Raw genomic sequence first — 26,976 nt, 5'->3', positions numbered from 1 at the left:
TATAGTGGCACACACTTGTAATCTCAGCTCTTGAAAGGAAGAGGCAGGAAGATCAGGAGTTCAAGACCAAACTGTTTTTGTCAAAAACAAAACATACGCTTTCTGAAATAATTTAGTTGGAGATGCTGAGGGCTTTTCTAAGGCGGTGGCTGTAAGACGTGGAAACAAAGGGAAGAAACTGAGATACTCAGCTCTTAATTGCATGTATGTAGTATGGTATTTTTCTGTTTATTGATCTGTTTATGCAGATGAACCTTAGTAGCTAGGATTTCTGTGCTAATTTTTGCATTCACTTAGTGAGCGGCATTCGGCAAAGGTTTGGCTCGATGAATTAGGAAGAACATACTACGGAAAGTAGTTTCGAGGCTCTCAGGAGGAGGAAGACACCTAGGAGAATGCTGAGAAAAGACTTGATCAGAACAGAAGACCCGGGACAAGGATGGGGGAAAAAGAATCTCAAATTTCCATTCTTTCCCAGACCCTCTGGAGATTCACCGGTCGCATTTGCCCTGCTGAGTTTCCCGCTTCCAGAAGCGAGCCGCCCCCCCACCCCACCCCTGGCCACTCCCTCTCTGGGGGTGTGGGCTGCAGTTGAGCCCGGAGCCCGCCCCGCCAGGTCTGGCGCAGCCCTCACCAGGGGGCGCAGCGCCCTCGCGTCTGTCGCCTGCACACGCCCCCTGCGCCCGGGGCGCACGCCGGTCGGAAGCTCGAGTGCCAGGCTGGGCTCCCAGAGACCAGCGCGCCCGCCATGGCCATAGACCCGTTGGGGAGGCCCTTCGAGTGAGGGAGGTCATGGAGGAGGAGGCGCGGCCGGCGGCGGGGCGCGGCGAAGCGGCGACCCCTGCGCGCGAGGCGTCTCCCGCGGCTCCCGCCCAGGCCCGCGCGGCCTCAGGTGGGGTCCCGGAGTCTGCGCCCGAGCAGAAGAGGCGGCAGCTCGGGACGCTACTGCAGCCGACCGTCAACAAGTTCTCTCTCCGGGTCTTCGGCAGCCACAAAGCGGTGGAAATCGAGCAGGAGAGGGTGAAGTCCGCCGGGGCCTGGATCATCCACCCCTACAGCGACTTCCGGTACGGGGGGCTCAGTGGGGAGGGCGGGTGGAGCTGCAGAGCCACCTCCGACAACCCAGCCCGGGATTCCTAGGCGGGTTACCCCAAGGTCCTCTATGTTTTATCAGCTTAGGGAGACATGAGGGACAGCAGACGTTAGAGAATCTCCAGAGACTTCGGTTTTCCCCATGACCCACCTGGACCATAGACACTGTAGGAGTTTAGAAACCTTGCCTCTTCCACGACTGTTTTCTGGGGGTGTGGGAAATTATATCCTACCCAAAGCTGGGAGACCTGAGGGAGAAGCCTAGTTCCGCTCTCTACCACGCTTTACCCACGCCCCAAGAACTTGCCCAGTTCAGCAGAGCAGATCAGGGGCCCTGAACTACAAGGAAAGCTGGGAACCGTGGAGAGTGACCGGGGTCAGTCCGGTCCGCGGCCCTGCTTGCTGTCCGTGGTGCTGAAGGCGGGATGGGCGGGGCGGGGCTGGTACTCGGGAGGCTTGAGGAGGAAAGCAGGGGCTCGGACACCGCCCAGGTGTTTCCCATAGGAAAGGGATAGAGGGTTGGGGAGTAGCCTTTTCACAGTCCCCCCCCACCCCCTTCAGGCTGTACGTCTACATCAAGGTCGCTAGGGGAGAAAGGCTTGCCCTGTCCTTGGGGACGTTGAAGGACAGCTTTTAGATGAAGAAATGAGGTGTGTCTCTGGAGCCTGGGAAGAACAATCGGAGACCCCGACAGTGTCTTCCAGCCTCAAATACCCACTCCCTGTATTTTTCCTCCAGTTCTCATCGGTCGTCCACTTTGCTTTATTATTCCACTCGCCCCTACCGTCTGTTCATTTCCTCCCCTCCCCTCCCCTCCCCCAGCTTCCCCTCCGACAAACCCCCTCAGCGTCCTCTGCCACATCACCCGCTGGGCTTGTGACTGCTGCGAGTCAGGTTGTGAAGATGCTCTGAGGGCATGGCGAGGGAAACCGTTGCCTCCTCTCCCAGTGTCTCCTCAGCAGCTTTGAAAAGAGGGAGAAAGATCAAGGGTTTGTTGCTGAGTGAAAGTATGAGGGGCTTCCGGGGTGGGTCCGGGCTTTCAGCTGCAGAAAGGATTGACTTCGCAATCATCAGAAGGGACTGTGTTTGGGACTTGTGCTGCCATGAGATGTGCGTGATACCGGAAACCATCATGTGTGCGCCAGTGATTTCTTTCTCTGAAGGAAGGTGTCCCCTGTTTCCCTCCTGGCCTATCTACACAGCTTCCTCTGCAGCGATGTAGCTTGCCCTGGCCCGGCTCAGCCAGACTCTCAGCATGCACAGGCAGCCCAGGAGGGAAGAAATGCACAGCTCCAGCCAAGCTGCCTCCGGATCTCCTAGGGAGTCGGCTGAAGTGTCGTGGGGGAGGGGTGGGCATCCCTGAAAAGTGCAGTTGAGATGAGTGCTGGATTGCCTAGTCCCACCCTGGCCACCCACAGAGAAGCAATCCGTGTTTTAACTGTGTTGGAGAAGAGGAACGGGGTGGGGAAGACTGGAGGGTAGGACAGCCTAGACCACAAGTAGACAAAACTGGAGATGGGAGAGGATGAGCCATAAAACAGCTACTGTTTCCATGCCCATCGTCTCTGGAGACTACCCAGCAGTCCAGCGAGAGCAGCATAGGGTGCTTAGTTTTAAGAATTTTTAAAACAATATTGGTGCCATTGTGTGTGTTGAGTGTATTTATTTATGTAGCTGGGTACAGCTGTGTGCATGTTTACTTTTTGAAAAATATTACATTTATTTTATGTGTTTTGCTTGCATACATATCTGTATATTATGTGTCTTTAGAGGAGGACGGATCTGGAACAAGAATTACAGGTGGTTGTGAACTCCCGTGTAGGTGCTGAGAACTAAACTTGGGACTTCTGCGAGAGCGTCAGATGGTTTTAGCCACTGAGCCAACTCTCCAACCTGTGCCCATGTGTTGTGCACAGGTGACATGGGCGTCTCCCTCAATTGCTCGCCACTGTTTTGTTTTCCTCTTTGAGAGTGTCCCCCACAGAACCTCGAGCTCATTGATTTAGTTAGGTTGTCTGATCAGTCAGTGAGCTCCAGGGACCCACCTGCCCCCCCAGTACTGCATTAGAGATGCACCACTGCCCCCAGCACCGGGTTACAGATGCACCACTGCCCCCCAGCTCCGGGTTACAGATGCACCACTGCCCCCCAACACTGGGTTACAGATGCACCACTGCCCCCCAGCTCCGGGTTACAGATGCACCACTGCCCCCCAGCACCGGGTTACAGATGCACCACTGCCCCCCAGCACCGGGTTACAGATGCACCACTGCCCCCCAGCTCCGGGTTACAGATGCACCACTGCCCCCCAGCTCCGGGTTACAGATGCACCACTGCCCCCCAGCTCCGGGTTACAGATGCACCACTGCCCCCCAGCTCCGGGTTACAGATGCACCACTGCCCCCCAGCTCCGGGTTACAGATGCACCACTGCCCCCCAGCTCCGGGTTACAGATGCACCACTGCCCCCCAGCTCCGGGTTACAGATGCACCACTGCCCCCCAGCTCCGGGTTACAGATGCACCACTGCCCCCCCAGCTCCGGGTTACAGATGCACCACTGCCCCCCAGCTCCGGGTTACAGATGCACCACTGCCCCCCAGCTCCGGGTTACAGATGCACCACTGCCCCCCAGCTCCGGGTTACAGATGCACCACTGCCCCCTAGCTCCGGGTTACAGATGCACCACTGCCCCCCAGCTCCGGGTTACAGATGCACCACTGCCCCCCAGCTCCGGGTTACAGATGCACCACTGCCCCCCAGCACCGGGTTACAGATGCACCACTGCCCCCCAGCTCCGGGTTACAGATGCACCACTGCCCCCCAGCTCCGGGTTACAGATGCACCACTGCCCCCCAGCTCCGGGTTACAGATGCACCACTGCCCCCCAGCTCCGGGTTACAGATGCACCACTGCCCCCCAGCTCCGGGTTACAGATGCACCACTGCCCCCCAGCTCTGGGTTACAGATGCACCACTGCCCCCCAGCTCCGGGTTACAGATGCACCACTGCTCCTTTTATGTGTGTGCCAGGGTCAACTCAGTTCTTCATGTTTGCACAGTAGACCATGTGCTTGCTGACTGAACCGTCTCTCCAGCCCTGCCATAGTTTTCTGTTGTTGTTTTGGTTAGGAGTACCAGTTAGCTTTTTTTTTTTTTTTTTTTTTTTTGGATAATGACCCTTCATCCCAGCTCATTTTTAAACTAAAAACCTGTTTGTTTATTTATTTAGAGTGTGTGTGTGTGCACGCTCGCTCATGCTCGTGCATCCTCACACGCCGTGCTGTTGTGGCCATACAGATGCTGGGAATTAGCGTTCCCTTTCCCTTTGGGGTTTGCGGGATTGAACTCAGGCCGTCAGACTTGACTACATGTGCCTTTGTCTCCTGAGCCATCTTGCTGGCTTCTTTTTATTTTGAGACATAGTCTCCTTAAGTGCCCAGGCTGGCCTTGAATTCTCTATATTCCAAACAAACCTTGACCTTGTGATCCCTAGCCTCAGAATTTAAGTACCTGGTATTAGGGATCACAGGTCTGCAAGCAGGCCTGGCAGGTTACAGAGGTCTTATAGAGAGGGGATATACACACATTTCTGAGTAGCATAAAGCAAGTTCATGTCATAACTATCACCTTAAGAGTGTGTCCATCCATATCTGCAGTACAATATAAGTCCCACGATATAATCTCACATTCCTATCTCAAATCCACTGTTCTCACTTTTCTTAGGGAATTAAAACGAGATCCTCAACTATGCTAAGGACACAATTTACCTCTGAATTATATCTTTATTCCTGTATTCTAATTTTTGGATATTGCACATGCAACAAGCTTGACACCGTAGGTTCAGTTCCAGGGACCTAAATGGAAGGGAGACTGATTTCTACACGTTGTCCTCTGTTCTTCATATGTGTGCTGTGGCATGCACACGCCCACACCCACACGCAGGCACTCCACTGTAGACAGAAAATATATTTCATTTCCTCATTGTCTGTGGGGAAGGAAGAAGAAGAATCTTCTAAATTTTTATTAACTTTTATTATCTTTTTATGTTTTTTTTTCCTTTTTCTTTTTCCTTTCTCTCTCTCTTTGGGAGCTTTGGGGGATTTTAGTAATCTGCCTACTTGATCATTTGGGTCATTGCTTTTTGTCTCTTGAGTCTAACTTGTAAATAAAGAAAATAGTATTAAACAATACAAATAATTTCACCGTAAAATAAAGATAAAATAGAAAGGCATTAAGATAGAGCAATAAAGGCGCTTACTGCACAAACCTGGTAATCTGAATTCAACCCTCAGATATGAGAATGGAATTCACAAAGCTGTCCTGGCCTCTACATCACCCTGTATTATGCACACATACACAAAAAAATTAAAAAATTAAAAATAAATAAAATAGAAAGGCTTCCAAACCAGTTTTGCCACTCTTCTGTGACACCCAAACCAATATGTACTAGTTTAGTTTTGTCTGTTTGGGGACTTTGTCTACATGAAATTATTTAATTTGTACCCTACGTCTCTTGCTTCTCTTGCCCAGTGTCAAAAATGAGAGATTCGAGGTCTGGAGAAATGGCAGTAGCTAAGTGTTCTGGCTGCTCACCCATGCTGACTAGTGTTACCAGATGAGAGAGGTGAACACCAATCCAGAAACGCTTTGATCTGCAGTGTTAACTAGTGCCATAGTAGCACGGAAGCTGTAGACTGACCAACCACTATGTGACAGATGGAACCTGTGCCTGACACGGCTTGGATGGATGGCTGTGGACCTATGGGAGAACAAATGCGTAGATAGTCATAGACTAGAATGAGCATAGTTAGTAATAGAATAGACTCCTCACACCGCTAGCTGCACTAGCTGCACTCTCTGTCTTAGTCACTGTTGTATTGCCACAGAGCAACACCATGGCCAATGAAGCTTTTATAAAAGAAAGCATTTAATTGGGGGCTTGCTTACAGTTTCAGGACTTAAGCTATTGTCATCGCAGCCGTGAGCATGGTCCTGGAGCAGGAGCTGAGAGCTGCATCCTGCTTCACAGCTGCAAAGACGGAAGGAGACGCTGAGACTGCTCTGGGCTTTGAAACCCCAAAGCCCACCTCCAGTGACACACTTCCTCTAAGAAGGCCACACCTCCTAATCTTTCTAATTCTTTAAAGTCATTCTACTCCCTCTTAACAAAGCATTTAAATGTATGGACCACCACAGTCATCAGAAAAGCTTCCTCCTGTAGTATATGGGAACAGATACAGATACCACAGCTGGACAGTGTGAACAGTGTGTGGGAGCCTTTGGAATACTCAGTCCTAAATGGGATGTTTCTATCAAATCCCTTCCCTCAGGGTTCAGGGAACTATGCAAAAGAGAAGGCAGAAAGATTGGAAGAGCCAGTGGGGATGGAAGACACCACGGAATAAGGCCTCTGGACCCTGCAGGCTTACTCCTACGTGAACTCATAGAGACTGGCAGCGTGCATAGGGCCTGCACAGGTCTAAGCCAGGTGGGGTACAGTATTGATAGGGAAGTGGACACAGCACCCATCTCTAACCTAGAAGCTGTCTCCACTTAACAACCCCTAGAAAAGGAAACCTGTCCCACAGTGGTGTCTCACTGGGTTTACAACCCTTAAGGGCAGGGCACCTATCAGCAGTAGACAACCACCACAAAAAGAAGGATCTGGGAGGAGTTGAGGAAGGGGAACCCATGATCAGAATATGTTGTATAAAACAAAAACTATCTTCAATAAAAAACTTAAGTTTTTTGACATAAAGCTTTATTAAAGGAGAGAGGGAGAGAGAGAGTGAGAAAAAGAAAGAACAGAGAGAGGAGAAGAAGAGAAAGAAGGAAGGAAGGGAGAGAGAAGTGCCTGTGCATACGCCAAGGGAGGGCAGGAAGAGAGCAAAGATAGTTTTTTTTAAGTCCCTGCTGCCCTTATAGAGGATCTGGGTTTGGTTTCCAGCCCCACATGGTGGCTCACAACTTTGTGTAACTCCAGTTCCAGGGAATCTGATGCTGTCTTCTAACATGCTCATGGTGTACTTACATATGTGGGAACAGAACACACACACACACACACACACAATCAAGCTAAATCTCTCTCTTCTCAAATGTGAGATTTATTTATGCCACTGTGCAGCATTCCAAGCTGTGGCTGTGTTTACCTCTATATATTATGCCTTACTTACCTACATTTATTTTTTATTTATATTTTTTAAATATTTATTTATTATGTATACAATATTCTGTCTGTGTGCATGTCTGTAGACCAGAAGAGGACACCAGACCTCTTTACAGATGGTTGTGAGCCACCATGTGGTTGCCAGGAATTGAACTCAGGACCTTTGGAAGAGCAGGCAATGCTCTTAACCACTGAGCCATCTCTCCAGCCCCCTACATTTATTTTTTAACTTTATGTTTTCTTTGTGTGTTTTGTCTGCATGCACATCTGTGCACCCTCTGTTTACTTGGTGCCCTTGGAGCCAGAAGAGAGGATCAGATCCCCTGGAACTGGAGTTAACAGATGGTTATGGGCTGCTGGATACTGGAATCAAACTCGGGTCCTCAGCAAGAGCAGCCAGTGTTCTTAACTGCTGAACTATCTCCGGGCCATTTTCTACTAGTGGGCCTTTGAGTTGTTCCCAAGCTTAATCCTGCTGTGGACATTCATTACTGGTTATATTTCCTAGAGAGCATGTTCCCATTGGGTGTTTTGTAAGAGTGCAGGGAGTACAGATATCTAACTCTACTAAGTATTGCTAACTCTTTTTGCAAATGGTGACTCCAGTTTCCACTCTCAGTGGATTAAAATGACCGTTTTGTGATTTTGTATCTTGACCACTCTTAGCTGTATCAGACATCTAGCTGCTGATAGGGTATGACGCGATCTTGCTTTCCGTCCCGTACTTACCTTAGGTTTTACTGGGACCTGATCATGCTGCTGCTGCTGATGGGAAACCTCATAGTCCTGCCTGTGGGCATCACTTTCTTCAAGGAGGAGAACTCCCCACCCTGGATTGTCTTCAACGTCCTGTCTGACACTTTCTTCCTGCTGGATCTGGTGCTCAATTTCCGCACTGGCATCGTGGTGGAGGAAGGTGCTGAGATCCTGCTGGCGCCCAGGGCCATCCGCACACGCTACCTACGCACCTGGTTCCTGGTTGACCTGATCTCCTCCATTCCTGTGGATTACATCTTCCTGGTGGTGGAGCTGGAGCCACGACTAGATGCCGAGGTCTACAAAACAGCACGGGCCCTGCGCATCGTCAGATTCACCAAGATCCTTAGCCTGCTGCGGCTGCTCCGCCTCTCCCGCCTCATCCGCTACATACACCAGTGGGAGGAGGTGGGGTGGGGAAGTGGGGGGTTATCAGACTCCCTGGGAAGGTGCTGTGGAGTCCTAGTGGTTTTGAGGATGGGGAAGATGGGAGAGGAATTCTTTGCGAAGCTGGTAGGAGAGACACAGGGACAGAAGGATTGGGAGTGAGGTCCGAGGTGAGGGTAGGGATTCAGAGAAGTGGAGATTTACAGCTAGGCAAACATGAGGACGAGTGGATTCTTGAGTGGACGATTGGGTATGGAAAGGTGGTGTTTCTTCGGGCAACAGAGTTTGGTGGCTCAGTGTGTGCTGTGTCATCTCAGTGCCTCTTGCATAGTGTGATAGTGTCACACAGACCACCATTGGTTGGTATACCTGTGTGTACTGGTAAGAGTTAGTACGTGTGAAGCAAAGAGAAAGGCTTCTTCACACAGTGCATTCCTAGGCGTTAGCTGGGGTTTTGGTTTGGTTTGGTTTGGTTTGGTTTCAGCTTTTTGAGACAGGCTAGGCTTGGTCTTTGACAGTCCTTCTGCCTCAGCTCCTAGGTGCTTGGAGTACAGGTGTGAGCCACCACTTCCAGAAACGACCTATTATCCTTAATGCTATTGGAAGAGGGATGCTGGTGTTAATCCTTGTCCTGGGAATTACATTGTGAATGCCACTTTCCTGTTTTCCCAGGCTGCACCTGGGCAGCTTGTGCAATCTAAAACTATCTGAATCTCAGCCTCAGCCCTGTTTAATTCTAGACACAGAGTTGGTTTTAGTCTTGCTACATGAAAGATGAAAATAGCCACCGTGTGTTGTAAGGTCCTATACAAATAAATAACGGTTCCAAACCTCCATACCTCACTGGGGTTTGAACCTAGGGCCTTACATATGCTAGGCAAATGCTTTGCCACCGGGTCATATCCCCAGTCCCCCTTTTACTTTTTATTTATTTATTTTAGAGTTATTTATGTTATGTATATGCATGTCTCTGTACTACATATTTGCCTGGTGCCTGTGGAATTAGACTGGAATTGTGAGTCTCCATGTGGATGCTGGGAATCAAACCCATGTCCTCTGGGAAACAGTTGAGCCATCTCTCCAGCCATTACTTTTTATTTTGAGATAGGGTCTTACCAAGTTCCCAGGCTGCAAGCCGAAGAGATGGTTCAGCAGTTAAGAGCACTGGCTGCTCTTCCAGAGGACCCAAGTTCAATTTCCTACTCTTACATACTGACTCACAACTGTCTGTAACTCTAGTTCAAGGGGATCAACACCCTTTGGCCTCCAAGGGCACCAGGCATGCATATGACACACAGACATAAATATAGACAAAACACCCATGTACATGTACACAAGCATTTTGTTTTCTTTTGTTTTTTTAAAATATTTATTTATTTATTATGTATACAATTTTCTGTCTGTGTGTATGCCTGTAGGTCAGAAGAGGGCACCAGACCCCATTACAAATGGTTGTGAGCTACCATGTGGTTGCTGGGAATTGAACTCAGGACCTTTGGAAGAGCAGGAAATGCTCTTAACCTCTGAGCCATCTCTCCAGCCCCATTTTCTTTTGTTTTTTGAAACAAGGTAGCCCTGGCTGTCCTGAAGCTCACTATTAAGACCAAGGTGGCCTTGAACTCAGAGATTCACCTGCTTCTGCCTCCCAAGTGCTTGAATTAAAGGCATGTAGCACTATACCTCACCCAAAGTTTTCTAAAAATCGAAAGAAAGTCAGGCATAGTGCTGTACACCTTTAATCCCAGCACTTGGGAGGCCGAGGCAGTTGGATCTCTGTGAGTTCAAGGCCAGCCTGGTCTACAGAGCAAGTTCCAGGACAAGCACCAAAGATACAGAGAGACCATGTCTCGAAAAACGAAACAAAACAAAAAAAAAAATTGAAAGAAAAAAAGTTGCCTTGGCTGACCTTAAACCTCTGACCCCCCCCCCCCCCGCCTCAATTTCTCTAGTAGCTGGTATTACAAGTACTTGACCCCAGGCCAGGTTAATAGCTACATTTTTTTTTAATTCAGAGAGACTTGGGAAAGGGAGAATGAGGTTTCTGGGGGAATCTGCAGGGCTGGGACTGGAGGAGGACCAGCGAAGAGGGGCTCCTAAACACAGCAGTGCTTCCTTGGACTCCTCAGATCTTTCACATGACCTACGACCTGGCCAGCGCGGTGGTTCGAATCTTCAACCTCATTGGGATGATGTTGCTGCTGTGTCACTGGGATGGCTGTCTGCAGTTCCTGGTCCCTATGCTCCAGGACTTCCCTTCCGACTGCTGGGTCTCCATGAACCGCATGGTGGTGAGAAGTGCCCCGGCTCGGGGACTCCCGGGTCTCTCCTGCCTGAACAGCAGGGATAACCGTGGGCAGCAGGAGGCAGGAGATGATCCAGAAAGATGACAGGAGGGGTTAGGGCTGAGGGAGGAGAAGGGCAAAAAACCTGGAGAGAGGAAGTACTTGTATGTTGGAGGGAACAGGCAGAGGAGGAATCCTAGACAAAAACAAAGGTTCACGCACAAAGGAAGCCCCTTCTGCTTCGGGAGCTCCACACACTAAACAAGTGACTGCTGAGGGGAAGGGCTGATGGAGAGGGGTAGGCAGGTGCGGAAAGGGGGAAAAGGGGTGGTGGGGAATGACTTTCTGAGGGGCCCATGCCCTGTTCTGTCTGCAACATGCTCTGTCCCCCAGAACCACTCGTGGGGCCGCCAGTACTCTCATGCCCTGTTCAAGGCCATGAGCCACATGCTGTGCATTGGCTATGGGCAGCAGGCGCCAGTAGGCATGCCTGACGTCTGGCTCACCATGCTCAGCATGATCGTGGGGGCCACATGCTATGCCATGTTCATCGGTCACGCCACTGCCCTCATCCAGTCCCTGGACTCTTCCCGGCGACAGTACCAGGAAAAGGTTAGTAGGGACAAGAGCAGGAAGGGGTGGGGCATGGGAGCGTGCTTGAGACTGTGTTCTGATGCTCCACACCCCTGTGTGAAATACTTCCATGTCTGTCCCTATGTCTCTGTCCTTGGACCCTTCCTCTGTCCATATTTGGGTTTTTCTGTAACTGCTGTCTGTCTTCCCTGTATCTACTATTATCCATATGTTCTTTGTGGCTCTGTGTATACCATGTTTATCACCTCTAGGTCCAACTTGTGTCTGTGACTTTCTGTCTACACACCCCGGCACCCCATTATTTTGGCCCCGTGTCTGCACATTTTCTTCCTACTGGCAACTGGTATTGCCTCTTCAGTACAAGCAGGTGGAGCAGTACATGTCCTTCCACAAGCTGCCGGCCGACACACGGCAGCGTATCCACGAGTACTACGAGCACCGCTACCAGGGCAAGATGTTCGATGAAGAGAGCATCCTGGGGGAGCTGAGCGAGCCGCTTCGGGAGGTGGGGCCAGGACGGACCTTGTGGGCAGGGCTCTTCAAGGATCTGGGCTTCCGGTGGGGACCGAGGTCTACAGATGGCCCCGTGGGAGACTCTCTGAGGGAGGTGGCTTTCTTGTGGAAGGTCTTACGGGAGCGAAGGCTGTATGAGAGGAGAGGTAGGATGCCACGGTGGTGAAGGCAGGTCCTCAGGGAGGCCCCCACACCCACTGCACCATCCTTATCCACTCTTCACAGGGTGGATGGGGTTTCTGGAGACAGAAGAGCTTGGTGGGGGCACCTTCCGGCAGGGGGCCACGCCTGTCTGATAGGCCCCTCCTATGTTCAGGAGATTATTAACTTCACCTGCCGCGGCCTGGTGGCCCACATGCCGCTGTTTGCCCATGCTGACCCCAGCTTCGTCACCGCAGTGCTCACCAAGCTCCGTTTTGAGGTCTTCCAGCCAGGGGACCTGGTGGTGCGTGAGGGCTCCGTGGGCAGGAAGATGTACTTCATCCAGCACGGGCTGCTCAGTGTGCTGGCACGGGGCGCCCGGGACACTCGCCTCACTGACGGATCCTACTTTGGGGGTCAGCAGGCCTCGGGGAAGGTGGGGGGTCATGAACACTGGACAGCATGCAGGTGCTCCCTAGCATCAGGGCCCCACCTGTTGGTGCTGCAGAACCACAGAACAACCCTCCCCCAAACCTCCTCAGTGAGTCTCTGAGCTGGGGCCTGAGGCTCCGTAGTTTATTTTTATTGGTTGATTGACTGATTGATTGAGACAGTTCTCTCTATTATGTATCTCTGGCTGTCCTGGAACTTGATATGTAGACCAGGCTGGCCTCAAACTCACAGAGATCCACCTGCTTCTGCCTCCCAAATGCTGGGATTAAAGGCGTGCACCACATCTGGCAGTTGATTTTTTTTTTATTTTTTTTATTTTATTTTTTCTCAGGAGAGTCCAGTGCATGGACAGGCTGCGAGTCATGGGGCCGACGGCCCTGTGGCATTATTAACTGACAAAATGAGGGAAAGCTAGGGATGAAGCAGAACTGACCCACAGACTTAAGCTTTGTGGAGCTGTCTAGGAACCCCGCCTGTGCCAGCCGATGCCCAGAGTGTCTTGAGGCTCATACCTCCTGCTGGCCGCCTAGCCGCCCACGCCTAGCCGCCCACCGCCCGCCGGTGTCCCATCAGTTGCACTTTCTGTCCCTTTAGCCCGCTGTTCTCCTCTGGGACAGAGCGCTAAGATGGTCTTGGAGTTAATGTGGAGTAGAGTGATTGGGAGCATCTGGGGCTGGCAGACCTGCTTGTTCGCTTAGTTTGGAGGGAGTGAAAAAGTCAGGGAGCAGCCTTCCAGATGTGCAGGTCTGGAGACAAGCAGAGCTTGGAGCAGTTAGGGACCTCACGGCAGGTAATCATTAACTTCTCCCAAGTCTAGGGACGAATCTGAGAGCGCTGGGTTGGTGGCTGCAGGCCTGGTGGGAGGCTCTGAGGCTCCTCCTACCTTTCCGCAGAGATCTGCCTACTGACTCGAGGCCGGCGAACAGCCAGTGTAAGGGCTGACACCTACTGTCGCCTCTACTCACTCAGCGTGGACCACTTCAATGCGGTGCTCGAGGAGTTCCCGATGATGCGAAGAGCTTTTGAGACTGTGGCCATGGACCGGCTTCGTCGCATCGGTGAGCCTGTCTACTCTGTCTGCTCGGGTTAGGGGCTGGGCCTCATCTCATTTCCACTGTATGAAGCATCCCTCTAGTGTGTAGGCACTGCATCCCGACCCACCCAGTTCCAGGCCTTTTAGCAGTTAATACCTCTAGCAAGCCTTAGCCATGGGTATGTGTCTCCCTAGACCTTCATTCCCCAAGTCCTCCTGAGTACCAGTCCTTAACTTCACCATTTTTGATTGATACCACCTTCCAGTTCCCATTGCCAAACATTCTCTCTATACTTCTGACTCCCCATTCCCTATCTCTCAGACTCCCCCGCACTCTGATTTCCAACCTCCTCCATCTCAGATTCCTTCCCTTTCCTAACTTCTTGGTCCTGGAACAACTTGTAGGCAAAAAGAATTCGATATTACAGCGGAAACGCTCTGAGCCCAGTCCAGGCAGCGGCGGCGGCGTCATGGAGCAGCATTTGGTACAACACGACAGAGACATGGCTCGGGGTATTCGGGGCCTGGCTCCTGGCACAGGAGCTCGGCTCAGTGGAAAGCCAGTGCTGTGGGAACCGCTGGTGCATGCGCCTCTGCAGGCCGCTGCTGTGACCTCCAACGTGGCCATAGCCCTGACTCACCAGCGAGGTGCTCTGCCCCTCTCCCCTGACTCTCCAGCGGCCCTCCTTGCTAGATCTGCTAGGCGCTCAGCAGGTTCCCTAGCCTCCCCGCTGGTGCCGGTCCGAGCAGGTCCTCTGCTGGCCCGGGGACCCTGGGCGTCCACCTCTCGCTTGCCTGCTCCACCTGCCCGAACCCTCCACGCCAGCCTATCCCGGACAGGGCGTTCCCAGGTGTCTCTGCTGGGCCCTCCCCCAGGAGGAGGTGGTCGAAGGCTAGGACCTCGGGGGCGCCCACTCTCTGCCTCTCAACCTTCTCTGCCTCAGCGAGCGACAGGTGATGGCTCTCCTGGGCGCAAAGGCTCTGGAAGTGAGCGCCTGACCCCCTCGGGGCTCCTGGCCAAGCCTCCAGGGACAGTCCAGCCGTCCAGGCCGTCAGTGCCTGAGCCAGTTACCCCCAGAGGTCCCCAAATGTCTGCAAACATGTGAAATCCTAGTTTACACTGGCCTTAGCTATTGGCATGAATAATGTGTGCCTGAGGGTAGAAGCGCCTTGGGAAGGCAGATGGGGATCTAAAATACTACCCCTTACTACCGAGTAGCCGTCCCATGTCCTCAACTCAAGCAGCTGCAGCCTGCTAATCCTAATCATCCACTCATTTGTCATAGGTGCCTACTGCCTGCCGTGGTCAAGGAAGGCATTGCGCTAGGTACGCTAGTGTCTCCACTGCCAAGTAGAAGTGACTCCAAGCCCTCTGACAAGGGTATCCCCAGGCCACCGTCCTGCCAGGTGCAGGCGTGGTCTCCCAGCCCTGCCTTTACTAAGCAGAAACACTTGCTGCCACCATCACTGCCAAGTAACTAGATGGCTGTTTCCCTGTCAGTGACCCTGCAGGTTCTGCCCAGTGTGTCTTATCTTCCCGTCCCCTTCATCATAGCTGGGTGGGTACAGATGCCTAGGGTCCCCTCTACCACCCGTGGGCCCTCCTTGTCACACCAGGTGAGAACACATGTGCCCACGGTAGCCTGCCCTCCACAGCTCCTGTGTGGTAGCACTGCCTTTGTAAGCTAGAAGCTGCTCTTCACTGTGCTCCTGCCTTGGTGGTATTGCCCCAAAGCTAAGGAACACTTGACACCTTTTCTATGCCAGCCCAGTTCCCCCCAGGTGGGGGGCAAGGGGCGGAACCCTCCTTTTATCTTTCCTCTGTCTTATTTAGTCATTTATTATTAATTTTATTTATTCATTTGCTAATTCGCCTTATTCCTTTTGTTACTCGCTTCGTTATCTGTTCTCTCCACCTCCTGGAAGGGAGGCTGGGGGACGGGGCCATCTGTGTGGTCCTTGCACAATGCCATCAGGAGCAATACTCAAACTTTCTGTATGGAGGTCGTGGAAAGGGGGTGACAGGTTGACAGGACAACACATTTCTTTTCCCTCATAAGGCCCAAGAGGAGGGCCTGGAGTCTCCAAACACCTGCTTTCTCAGGGACAAGAGCTACCCTCTGCTCACCCACTTGTTCCCCTTTCCTACTTGGGGCCATGACCACACATCTCCATTTCTCCAGGGTGGGGGGACTCTGAGATTCTTGGCTTGTGGAAGTTGTTTTTATAATTGCATCTAAACTGTTGAGGTTAAAAAGAAGAGATCCAGTTTTTGCTTCTGATCCGGGGTTTGGGGGGCAGTTAGCTGTGATCATCTGGTCCAGCAGAGCAGTGGGCATGAGAATAGCCAGGTAAGTGGCTTGTAGATTCAGCTCCAAGGTTGTGGAGTCCGGTGTGGTGGCTCATGCCTGTAATCTCTATCCGTGGGAGGGTCACACAGGAGGATTTTCTGTGAATCTGAGACCAGGCTGAGCTATGCAGTGAGAACTTGTCGGCAGCCTGGCTCAGTTTCCCCAGTACCATCTACCCTGACTTCCCCCAGAGTGTGGCTTTGTGCTCCACTGCTCCAAGGAGTATTCTGACCCGACTTGAGGCCATCAGGAGGTCATATTTTGCTCAGGAAATGGTCATGTTTTAAAATAATGGCTCTATGGAAATTGGATGAAATCACCCTGTTTCCGCTTCCTCCATTCTAATGCTAGGGAGCCTACAGGACTAGAGTTAACAACTGGGCTGGGATTAAAGGCTCAGGGCATTTTAGGATCCGGCTGAGCGGACTGAGACAGAGGTTACAACTGATGGGGCTGGGTGGCCAGTGCATAACGGGACAGACGCTCAGGGCCTGTGTGAAGCGTGGCGTTGAGGCTGGGTGGCAGATGTGGGACAGTGGGAGGGGTGCAGGATGGAAGAGATGGGGTGCAACTAGCTCAGAGAGGGAGAGCCATTTCAGGATATGGTCAGCACCCGCATAATGTTGGTATAGCCAGAGCCAGGTCGCCAACCTGTCACCACAATCACCAGATCACCAACACGGAGGAAGCCACGGAGCTTTCCTGAGGGAGAAAAAAGTGACAGTCAATGAAGAACCTGGTTCAGCCATCACTATCCATCACCTCTCTAAGAGAAGGGAACCGAACTAGCAGAGAGGGGTGTGTGTGGAGGGGTGTGTGAAGAGGTGTGTGAGGAGGGGTGTGTGTGTGGAGGGGTGTGTGAGGAGGGGTGTGAGGAGGGGTGTGTGCGTGGAGGGGTGTGTGTGTGGAGGGGGAGAGGTGTGAGGAGGTGTGTGTGTGGAGGGGTGTATGAGGAGGTGTGTGTGTGGAGGGGTGTGTGTGTGTGGAGGGGTGTGGTGTGTGGAGGGGTGTGTGTGTGTGGAGGGGTGTGTGTGAAGGGGTGTGTGTGGAGAATGTGTGGAGGGGTGTGTGTGTGAGGAGGGGTGTGTGAGAAGGTGTGTGAGGAGGGGTGTGTGTGGAGGGGGTGTGTGAGGAGGGGTGTGTGTGTGGAGGGGTGTGTGTGTGTGGAGGGGTGTGTAGAGGGGTGTGTGAGGTGTGTGTGTGGAGGGGTGTGTGTGGAGGGGGTGTTTGTGTGGAGGTGTGTGTGAGGAGGGGTGTGCATGGAGGGGTGGGGTGTGTGAGGAGGTGTGTGTGTGGAGGGGTGTGTGAGAAGGTGTGTGAGGAGGGGTGTGCGTGGAGGGGTGGGGGGGTGTGAGGAGGTGTGTGGAGGGGTGTGTGTGAGGAGGGGTGTGCGTGGAGGGGTGGGGGTGTGTGAGGAGGTGTGTGTGTGGAGGGGTGTGTGAGGATGGGTGTATGTGGAGGGGTGTGGAGGTGGAGGGGTGTGTGGGAGTGGAGGGGTGGGTGTGGAGGGGTGTGTGAGGAGGGGTGTGTGTGGAGGGATGTGTGAGAATGGAGATGTGTGTGTGTGTGTGTGTGTGTAGGGGTGGGGGAGGGCACAAGATGCTGTTTCTTAGCTTTAAGCCTCTGCACCCATGTGGATGCTCTAACTATAAAATAAAATTCAGTTCCTGCTCCTCTGGTTCTCTGCTCCCACCTCTTCTTGCTCCTGTGTCCTATTAGGTTGTGACAGATAGCAGCAGACTTCTTGGGGACACTTCTGCTCCCCCTCCCTCCCCTTTGAGTCAGGGTGGAGCCAGACTGGGGAGCCCATGAGCAAGGTCTCTAAACTCACCGCTTTCAATGCCAAATTGGACCCTTCGATCCACATCATCTGCCCAGATGGCTTCTGGCGGCTCACGGTAGAGCAAGGGGAAGACTCCTCGGGACAGGTGGACCTGGCGGGCAGCCTGTGCTGAACGAGTCACAGCAATAACAGCTGCCCTAGGTCGGTACCGGGACAGGAGCTGAGCCGAGCTGGATGAGGGGGAGACCGAACATAACAGTGTAAAGTAGGGTTCCGGGTATTTCTAGCAAACCACATTTCCCTGGGTACGTTATACTTCTCTAGCCTTTGGCATTCTCACTAAATATTAAATAGAGTACCTACCACGGCTGGAGAGGTGGCTCAGCCATTGAGAGCATTTGCTGCTCTTGAAGAGGACCTGTGTTTGGTTTTCAACACCCGAATATAAGCTAACAATTTGTAAGACCATTTCCAGGAACTCTGACACTGGCACCAAACATGCAAATGGTGCAGACAAATATGCAGGCAAAAATGTCCATCCATATTTAAAAAATAATAATAAAATAAATATAAGACCCAGTGTAGAGAGATAGCTCAATTTTTAAGATGACAGCTTTTCCAGAGGCCCTGAGTGTGGCTCCCAGCAGCCACATCAAGTAGCTTCAGAGGATCCAACACCCTCTTTTGGCCTTGGATACTGTGCACAAATGCACATACCCCCACATACATGTAATTAAAAATAATTTAAAATCTTCAAAAAAATAGAAATGTAAAACTAGCCATCAGGACATGGTGACATGTGCCCATAACCCCAGCTCTAGGGAATGGGAGGCTGAGGGTTCAGTTCAGGCCTGCTTTAGCTAAGTAAGTTTCAGACTAGCCAGGACTAACAAGACCCTATTTCAGAAAAATTAAACAACAAAAGAGGGGGAACTGACTAGAAGATGTATATTTACATCATACTACCCTTCACAGGACACTAATGTCACTTGTCAATCCTCACAGCCCCATGGGGGAACAAATGACAAACTCACATAAACCCATGGAGACAGATGGCTTGTGGGGCCCAAGGGAGTTACTTAGGGTCTCACTGATAAGTTCAAGAGAAACTCCTCAGAGTGCAGGCTTCCCGGACTCTTCAGGAACACCTCAGCACTGGGAAACCCTCTCAGGCCCAGGAACCCAATGACCTGAAGCCAACATTAGATTCTATCACCTGCGGAATCCCTGGGGCTCCCTGGCACAGGCCCCCAGAGCCCCGGAGAGATGCCTATCCTGGTCTCTAGCCTTCTCGGCTATCTCTTTTCTTGCCCTAAAGCAATACTTTTCACCACGTGCGCGCTGTGTCAGCCCCTCCCTGACCAAAGTCCTATTTCCGGTTTGACTCTCACCGGCCGCTCGTGGTCAGCACAATGATGGCGGCAGCACAGCACTTGAAGGCAGCCTCCACGGCCCCGATAGCCGTGATCTCAGTGGGATCGCGGCTCAGTGGCGCTGCCCGTCGTAGCTCCTCAAACAACTGGCGGTGGTACACAGCGGCCTCTGCCTCTCGGGCAATCTGCAGGCACCAGAGTAGAGTCAATGCGGGTCCCAGAGGGATCCGAGTCCCTGGTTCAGCCGCTTTTCAGGACTAAGTTCCTACCGCGTGTTGCATCTTTACAGCCTCCACAGGGAAGCTGCCCTTGGCGGTCTCTCCCGACAACATGATACAGTCAGCCCCATCCAGCACCGCATTGGCCACATCGCTTGTCTCCGCCCGAGTTGGTCGAGCTTTAGTGATCATGCTCTCCAGCATCTGGGTGATACCACGAATGTCAGAATCGTAGAAGTCACATTCTGACTGGGGATCCCTCCCACACTATTTTTCTATGACTCCACCTGCACTCTTGGAATGCCAGGATCACATGAGACCCGGAAAAGTTCATGTCGTCTTCACCTAACTTTGTTATTTGTGGCCAGACACTAGACAGCAAATGTAGATCTAAGGTTTCTCAGCCCCTTTAAAGAATAGCTCAAGGCTTCACTCCTTACCTGTGTGGCACAGACGACTGGCTTGCCCGCCAGGTTGCAGCGCCCAATCATCATCTTCTGAGCCAGGAAAACCTTCTCTGCTGGGATCTCAATGCCCAGGTCGCCCCGTGCCACCATGATGCCATCGCTCACCTCTAGAATTTCATCAAACCTGGGAGGTTGGAGGAATTCAGGCTGGGGCAGAGCCAGGGGATGCGGGGAAGTAGGAAAGAGAGGGCTAATGCGAACAAAGACCAAGTCTCACTTTTTTACGCCTTCATGGTTCTCGATTTTGCTGATAATTTTTATGCCCTGTCCTTCCGGCCCCAGGGCAGCCCGGACTGCAGCCACATCGCTGGCTTTCCGTATAAAGGAGGCAAAGATGATGTCCACATTATGCTCCACCCCGAAGCGCAGATCCAAGAGATCTTGCTCAGACAGCCCAGGAAGGTCCACCTCTGCATTCGGCAAGTTCACACCCTTCCTGCTACCCAGGACACCACCGTGCTCCACTTCGGTCACCAGCCCCTCTGGGCCTGCGGGTATAGAGGGAGTCGGCCGGCGTCAGGGCTGACACCGTGCTCCAGGCACAGCAGAGGAAGCGCTAAGCTTGGAGCCTCAAGGAACCAGGCACTTCTGAGCCCTTCACCTCCTCCACACACACCAAGATAAGACATGAAATGCCCAGCCCCAAACCGTGATGAGGCCAGAGGACCACTAGGACAACTGGGGAAATAGGCACAGCCAGGGGAAGGCGTGAGTAATCTAGAGAAGACCAAAGAGAAGGTGTCCCGTGTTAGGAGGCACTTGCGCACCGATTTTCCGCACTACTAAAGAGATGAGTCCGTCGTCAATGTAGATGCGGCTCCCCACTGTAAGGACCCGGACGATATTGGGGTAGTCCACCCACACTGTGTTTGCGGTGCCCCGTGTCTGGAACTTCGGGTCCACAGTCACCAGCACCTGTGAGCCCTTCACAATCTCCACTTCCGACTCTGGGCCCTGGGGGCGGGGCCAGAGAGACATGAGTGGGAGGGTAGGACTAGCGTTGACCCCCTCTTCTACCCCAGAGCTCTAACAATCCTCCAAGCCCACACAGCGCAGACCCTACATAGGCTTCTCACCCCCTCCAGGATCCCGGTGCGTATCTCTGGTCCCTTGGTGTCCAGGGCAATGGCCACAGGCCTGTAGCTGAGTGGGGAAGCTGCAAAGCTCTCAGCTGCCTCTCGGATGTTCGCGATGGACTCCGCATGGTACTAGCCGTGAGAGCGAAAATGTCAAGGGAAAGTGGGCAGGACCTGGGGCATCCTCCAGTTCCTTCCTCCAGGATCTCCCCACACCTCATGGGAACCGTGGGAGAAGTTGAGTCGTGCAATGTTCATCCCCGCCTTGATCATCTCTTTGAGGCGTTCCACAGAGCGAGATGCTGGCCCTAGAACCAGAGATCCTACTATGAAGTTCCTCCCAAACCGGATTGCCAGCAAAACCCATCAGTGACCTCTAAGAGACTGCCCCACCTTTGGAGTCCTTCATTCTTGGAGTTTCCCACTCCAACCTGCACGCACCCACCACCTTGGCAAGGCAGCTTATGTGGATGTCCAACCCCAGCCAGGCCTTAGGTACCTTTATTAGCAAGCGTCTTAGCATTAAGTGCCTCACTGGTTACTCTAGGCTGTGAAGAGTCAGAACACCAGACGGGCCAAGTGGGAGATTTCAAAGCGGAGGTGTCTCACTGACAGCTGAGTTCTGTCCAAGTCTCCACCCTCCTCATCATAAATCAACAACAGCATTTGATGCACACTTTTCTCCTCTTCCCCGTCTCCTTTCTTGCTGCACTGAAGATGGAACCCAGGGCCTCCTGGATGCTCTACCACAGAGCTGGCTCTGTCCTTCGTTTTTCTTCCTTTCTTTTTCATCCACCCCCCCCCATAGCCTTCCTTCTGAGACACGGTCTCTAATCCAGGCTAGCCTTAAACTTGCTATGCTGCTGAGGAAATCCTTGGACTTCCGATTCTCCTGTTCTAGCCTCCCTGTGCTGGGATTTAGGGTTTGCTGTACCATGCCCAGTTTATGTCATGCCAGGGACAGAACTATGGGCTTTGTGCTCACTAGGCTTGCCCTCTGTCTTCTGAACTACACACCCACCCCCTTTCTCCTTGGCCTTGAGTTCTTGTTTTATTTATTTGTTTAATTTTAGTGTGTGTGGTCAGAATCCACCACGTAGGTTCCAGGGTTGGAACTCAGATCATCAGGCCTCATGGCCAGAGCCATCTTACCAGGCCCTGGGGCCTGCATACTTGATCCTCTTGCCTCAACCTCTCAAGGGATGCTATTAAAGGAGCACACCAGGAGCATGACATCACGCTTGTGTGTGTGTGTGTGTGTGTGTGTGTGTGTGTGTGTGATAAAGAGAAGGAGAGAATTGAGTGGTGAGTGTGTATGTGTGAGTAGAATGTGTGTGGTGTGTATGTGTATACATGTGGTATGTGTGTGCATGTGTGGTGTGTGGTGTATATGTGGTGTGTATGTGTATACATGTGGTATGTGTGTGAATGTGTGGTGTGTGTGTGGTGTATATGTGGTGTGTTTGTGTATACATGTGCTATGTGTGTGCATGTGTGCATGCGTGTCTGCCTGGTCATCAGCACTCACCGTTAGTACCTTCCCTCCTATGTGCCCGACTGCCTTACTTGGAAGACAATCTGTGCAGAATATACCTTTCTTTCTTATTCATTTTTGAAATAGGGTCTCAATTTACAGCAACCCCCAGATCTCAGTTTCTCCAGGGTGGAGACTCTAGGTATGAGCCACTGCACCGATTCTGCTGATTCCTATTTTATTTATTTATTTGGTTTTTCATAACAAGGGTTCTCTGTGTAACTCTGTCTGTCCTGGAACTCGCTTTGTAGATCAGGCTGACCTTGAGCTCAGAGATTCGTTGGCCTCAGCCTCCTGAATGATAGAATTGAAGGCATACACCATCATAACCAGCTGCTGATTTATATTTTGTATCTCAGTTCCAGATCACTCACCCAATTTCAGGGCTGAGTATCTGACTCTCATTTGTGTTTGGATGTTGAATGTGTCCCTCACATACAATCCATCAGTCCATCAGGAAATTCCCATGGCTCGGCCTCCAACAAATCCGTTTTGAGTGAGAGCACCACCTTTCCCCCCCAGCCACCGTCAGTTCTGCAGGAGCTGGCTCTCACTCAACACCTCAACCTATAGCCGTGTTGGGTGATGTTCCTCCATCACCTCAGCAATGGGGAGGCAAGGCACAACAATGAAGAATTCCAGTCCAACCTTGGCTACAGAACAAGAGACCCTCATCAACAAACAGAAAAGCAGAAACAAAAGCAAAACAAACAAACAAACAAAAAAATCAGTGATAGGAGATTCTAACCCCAGGAGGGAGCTAAGGCAGGGTGACAGCCTCTCTGAGCTGGAGAGAGGAGTCAAGGCCAGCCAGGACAATCTAGTGAGATTATTTTTTAAATATTTATTTGTTTATTATGTAGACAGCATTCCTTCCATATATGAGCGCACGCCAGAAGAGGACGCCAGATCTCATTACAGATGGCTATGAGCCACCATGTGGTTGCTGGGAATTGAACTCAGGACCTCTGGAACAGCAGCCAGTGCTCTTAACCACTGAGCCATCTCCCTCTAGTGAGATTATATCAAAATAAAAAATAAAAAGAAAGCCAAGGATGGGAACCATGGTAGAGCCCTCTTGAACCATTCTCGAGGTCCTGAATCCAATTCCTAGACCCTCCCCCCTGCACCTCACCTTGTTCTCCCCTCCCCCAGTCTCTTCACGGTTAGACCATGAAGCTACTCTAGGCTTCCTTTCTGTTTTCAGATTTATTTTTAAGCTGTGTGTGTCTGAGGATAAATACGTGCCCGTGAGTAAAGGCAAGCTGTCGCATTTCCAGGCAACTGTAAATTACCCAGTGGGAGTTTTTGGGAACTGAACTCAGGTCTTGGGAAGAGTTGTGCTCAATCTTAATGACTGAGCTCCAGGGCACCTTGGTTTCTGGGCATTGACTTCCCTTTGCCTGGACATCTCTTTCCCCAAAGGTCTGCAAAGCTGGTTCTCCCCTTGCCATCTTCCTTCCTTTTATTTTCAGACTGTCATGCAGCCCAGGCTAAGCGCAAAGTTAATACGTAGCTGAAGATGAGCCTGAACCTCTGACCTTCCGACCCTCCTACTTCCACTGCCCAGGCCTGGGAACACAGGCTGCACAGCAGTAGCTGATGCTGGGGCTTCACGCAGGGGAGGAAAACACTCTACTGACCGGCCACATTCCCTGTCCCATTTTTGCTTCTTGATGTTGTGACAGGATCTCATGTTGTAGCGTCATCTGGCCTCAACCTCTCAGCAGTCCTGCTACCTGGGCACTCAGAGAGCAGAGGTTACAAACATGAGCCCATCATCATTCCCATCTTCTTTTGCAGTTTTTGTTGAGGTTTTTTTCTCAGCTGCCCTGGCCCCTGTTTAGGACGACAATCTTACTCCTGCCCTGGGGTGTGTGTCTGTGTGTGACTGTGTGTGTTTGTGTGTATCTGTGTGTGTGTCTGTGTGTCTCTCTGTGTGTGTCTGTGTTCGTGTGTCTGTGTGTGTCACTGTGTGTGTGTCTCTGTGTGCGTGTGTCTCTGTGTGTCTATATGCATGTGTCTGTGTGTGTCTCTGTGTGTGTGTCTCTGTATGTGTCTCTGTGTGTGTCTATCTGTGTGTGTCTGTGTGTGTCTCTGTGTCTCAGTGTGTGACTGTGTGTGTGTGTCTGTGTGCGTGTGTCTCTGTGTATGTCTGTGTGTCTCTCTGTGTGTGTGTGTCTGTGTGTGTCTGTGTGTGTGTGTCTGTGTGTGTCTGTGTGTGTCTCTCTGTCTCAGTGTGTGACTGTGTGTGTGTCTCTGTGTCTGTCTGTCTGTCTGTGTGTGTCTATGTGTACTGGATATCCCTGACCACACCTTCTATTTACTCACAGCTTTCTAACACACTGAAATACTGAAATATTGAAATAAATACTGAAGTAAATAGCTACTTTTTTTTTGTCTTTTTGAAACAAAGTTTCCCTATGTAGCCCTGGCAGTCCTGGAACTTTCTACATAGACCAGGCTGGCCTCAAACTCACAGAGATTCTCCTGCTTCTGCCTCTTGAGTGTTGGGATTAAAAGCTTGGACCACTACACCTGACTTTGAATTAGCTACATTTTAATAAATCATTGCTTAGTGTTTGTTGTCCCACCTGCTAGACTTCCCTTACCTGTTTATTTACTGGTCTACTTCCAATCTAAACCCTGTCTACTAGGTACTCAACACGTATTTGTTAAGTTAGGTTGATATCCCATACTTGTGATGTCACTGCAGCAGAAATTCAAGGCTAAGACTATACAATATGGGCTATGTAATAAGCTTAAAACCACCCAAGGTGACCTGAGACCCTGTCTCAAAAATCCAGCTTCAAACAGATGTGGTGGTGGATGCCTTTAATTCCAGCCCAGCACCGAAGGCAGAGGCAGGTGGATCTCTTAGTTCAAGTTTATCCTGCCCAACAGCCAGAGCTACAGAAATAGACCTTGTCTCATAAAAACATCAAGCAAACAACTACCCCCTCCCGCAGGAAAACCCTCACAAATATTAGTTGAATGAATGACCACATCAAAAATTGCAAAGATAAGGAGAAACCTTGAGCCCGACAGTCTCACCGATGGTGGCAATGATACCGGTGCTGCGAGCAACCACCGGCTCGGAGTCAATGTCCAGGAGACACAGGTGTTCCAGGAAGGTGTCTGCCATAGCCGCGGGCAGTTGCTGTTGCTGGAAGAAAGCAGTGCCCAGCTCCTGGGTCAGCTGGGCCACACTAGCACGTCGAAGGTATCCTGCTGGCCCTGCAGTAAAAGGGGATTCAGGGTCTGGCACAGACACCTGCCTGTCGTCCATGCGCCTCCTGCTAGGGCATGATGCAGCCGTTCAGCGCTCCAGTTTGGGGGAGACCTTCCTTCAATGGGAGTATATCATATGGATGGCACTTTGTTTAGTCTCAAGGGTCCTATAGTGCAGGCTGTTAAGCATGTTCTATTCCAATTTTGCAAATAAGGAAAAGGGTTTCAAAATGGTAAAATACATTGTCCAAGAAAATGCATCTTCCGGGTAAGATGATTTAAATCTAGGTCTAGCTGACCCCAAGCTCAAGTTCTTAATATCCCATCTAAAAAGACCCTTCCCCATCTCCGACTTCTTTCAGTCCGCTCAGCCTCGCCACCCAGACTTCAGACCTACGTCTCATTATCGAGCCCCAGAATCACCCAGCTCCTTTCCCTAAGATCCGTTTACTTCCTTCCAGCTCCAAACAATTCACTGACTTCCTGACCCCCTTCCTAGTACTCTCTATCCACTCAGCATTGCTCCAGGCCCCAGGGATCCTGCAGCTTGACCCAGCCCAACTCAGTAGAACATCCTGTCCAGAAGTACCTGCCATGGCGTTGAATACCTGCCGTGCCTGTGGGACTGCTTTATGCTGGGCTGTGTCAGTGGCATGAGGCCTGGCTCAGATGAGATCAGCCCTGAAGACTAGTTAAAGTGTAATCAGAGAGCATCTCTCTTCCTGATGTAAGCCTGTATACCAAGGGCCAGAGTCCAGGAACCACGGGAGTGCCCCGTGGCATCCGTGCTGCTGGATCCCCTTTGGCCTGTCTGCAGAGCCTGGATCAAAGGCTCTGATCAGGTCTGTGTGTGACACAGGTAACGCCATGATGGGCATCCTTCCCCCAAGGCCTCCGCCCCACCAACTCTGATTCTACCCTAGTTCCCCCTGTGTTCAGTGGTGGCCCGTATCTTTTCTTACCTCCTGGAGCCCCACTTAGGGCGGACTTTGCTAAGTCTTTCTGGGACCTAGAGATCCATGGCCAGAGCTGGTGGGGTAGAATGTTCTCTTGGACAGACATGCTTCCAGCGTGGAGCCCTGGGGCTGCTTCCAGCGTGTAGCCCTGGGGCTGTGAGCACCACTGACTGGGAGGAGAGGGTGCCTAACTGCTGGTCTTATCTGAGGGAACCAGAGAATAGAAAAGGGGCACACCCAGGAGGCAGCCCCATCCCCACAGAGTCCCTTGTCCACGACTGCCAGCTGTCTGCCCCGACCTCATCCCTCCCCTAAGTCATCCATTTTTCTTGATCAGGTTTTAGACTTGGTTGTGCTCTCTAAGCAAGGGCTTGAAGGCTGGGGACCAGCGTGTGGAAAAGAGGGAAGCAGAACCTTTTGAGAGTGTGAAGTTAAGGCCTCTCTCACTTTCTCCCATTGTCTTTCTGTGAATTCAAAGATGGAACCATGAATATTCCCAGGCACTAATTAATAAACATGTCTAGATTGCTATTGATCAATCATATGGAGAAACACTTGGTCAAACTTTAG

The 26,976-nt window shown here is 51.5% G+C and overlaps 2 protein-coding genes across 2 annotated transcripts; one reads left to right on the top strand and one right to left on the bottom strand.

Annotated features, from left to right (window-relative positions):
* The first annotated feature begins 792 nt into the window (after positions 1–792).
* Positions 793–14,596, top strand: Hcn3 (hyperpolarization activated cyclic nucleotide gated potassium channel 3). Its single transcript, XM_038311685.1, has 8 exons — positions 793–1,067; positions 7,993–8,422; positions 10,528–10,689; positions 11,077–11,295; positions 11,636–11,782; positions 12,107–12,347; positions 13,278–13,442; positions 13,823–14,596. Exons 1-8 carry the CDS (start codon positions 793–795, stop codon positions 14,521–14,523), a joined length of 2,340 nt encoding a protein of 779 aa, XP_038167613.1. The 3' UTR covers positions 14,524–14,596.
* A 650-nt stretch (positions 14,597–15,246) lies between these two features.
* Positions 15,247–26,124, bottom strand: Pklr (pyruvate kinase L/R). Its single transcript, XM_038311686.2, has 11 exons — positions 26,040–26,124; positions 25,274–25,456; positions 20,902–20,993; positions 20,686–20,817; positions 20,377–20,563; positions 19,827–20,097; positions 19,583–19,733; positions 19,194–19,346; positions 18,943–19,109; positions 17,600–17,781; positions 15,247–16,470 (listed from the first exon to the last, which is right to left on the bottom strand). Exons 1-11 carry the CDS (start codon positions 26,044–26,046, stop codon positions 16,364–16,366), a joined length of 1,632 nt encoding a protein of 543 aa, XP_038167614.1. The 5' UTR covers positions 26,047–26,124; the 3' UTR covers positions 15,247–16,363.
* Between the last annotated feature and the right edge of the window lie 852 nt (positions 26,125–26,976).

This window comes from Arvicola amphibius, chromosome 14 (genome assembly GCF_903992535.2).
Source record: "Arvicola amphibius chromosome 14, mArvAmp1.2, whole genome shotgun sequence".
NCBI classification, from domain to species: Eukaryota; Metazoa; Chordata; class Mammalia; order Rodentia; family Cricetidae; genus Arvicola; species Arvicola amphibius.
This window is presented reverse-complemented; position numbering and strand designations above follow the sequence as displayed.

What these genes read in the sequence shown, in the direction of transcription:
- Hcn3 (XM_038311685.1), top strand. Translation starts at nt 793, where the DNA reads ATGGAGGAGGAGGCGCGGCCGGCGGCGGGGCGCGGCGAAGCGGCGACC. An exon ending in TCTCCATGAACCGCATGGTG is followed by an intron (nt 10,690 to 11,076) that starts GTGAGAAGTGCC and finishes TCTGTCCCCCAG; the next exon opens with AACCACTCGTGGGGCCGCCA. An exon ending in TGACGGATCCTACTTTGGGG is followed by an intron (nt 12,348 to 13,277) that starts GTCAGCAGGCCT and finishes ACCTTTCCGCAG; the next exon opens with AGATCTGCCTACTGACTCGA.
- Pklr (XM_038311686.2), bottom strand. An exon ending in TTTAGTAGTGCGGAAAATCG is followed by an intron (nt 20,098 to 20,376) that starts GTGCGCAAGTGC and finishes CTATACCCGCAG; the next exon opens with GCCCAGAGGGGCTGGTGACC. An exon ending in CAGTCGTCTGTGCCACACAG is followed by an intron (nt 19,347 to 19,582) that starts GTAAGGAGTGAA and finishes GGTATCACCCAG; the next exon opens with ATGCTGGAGAGCATGATCAC.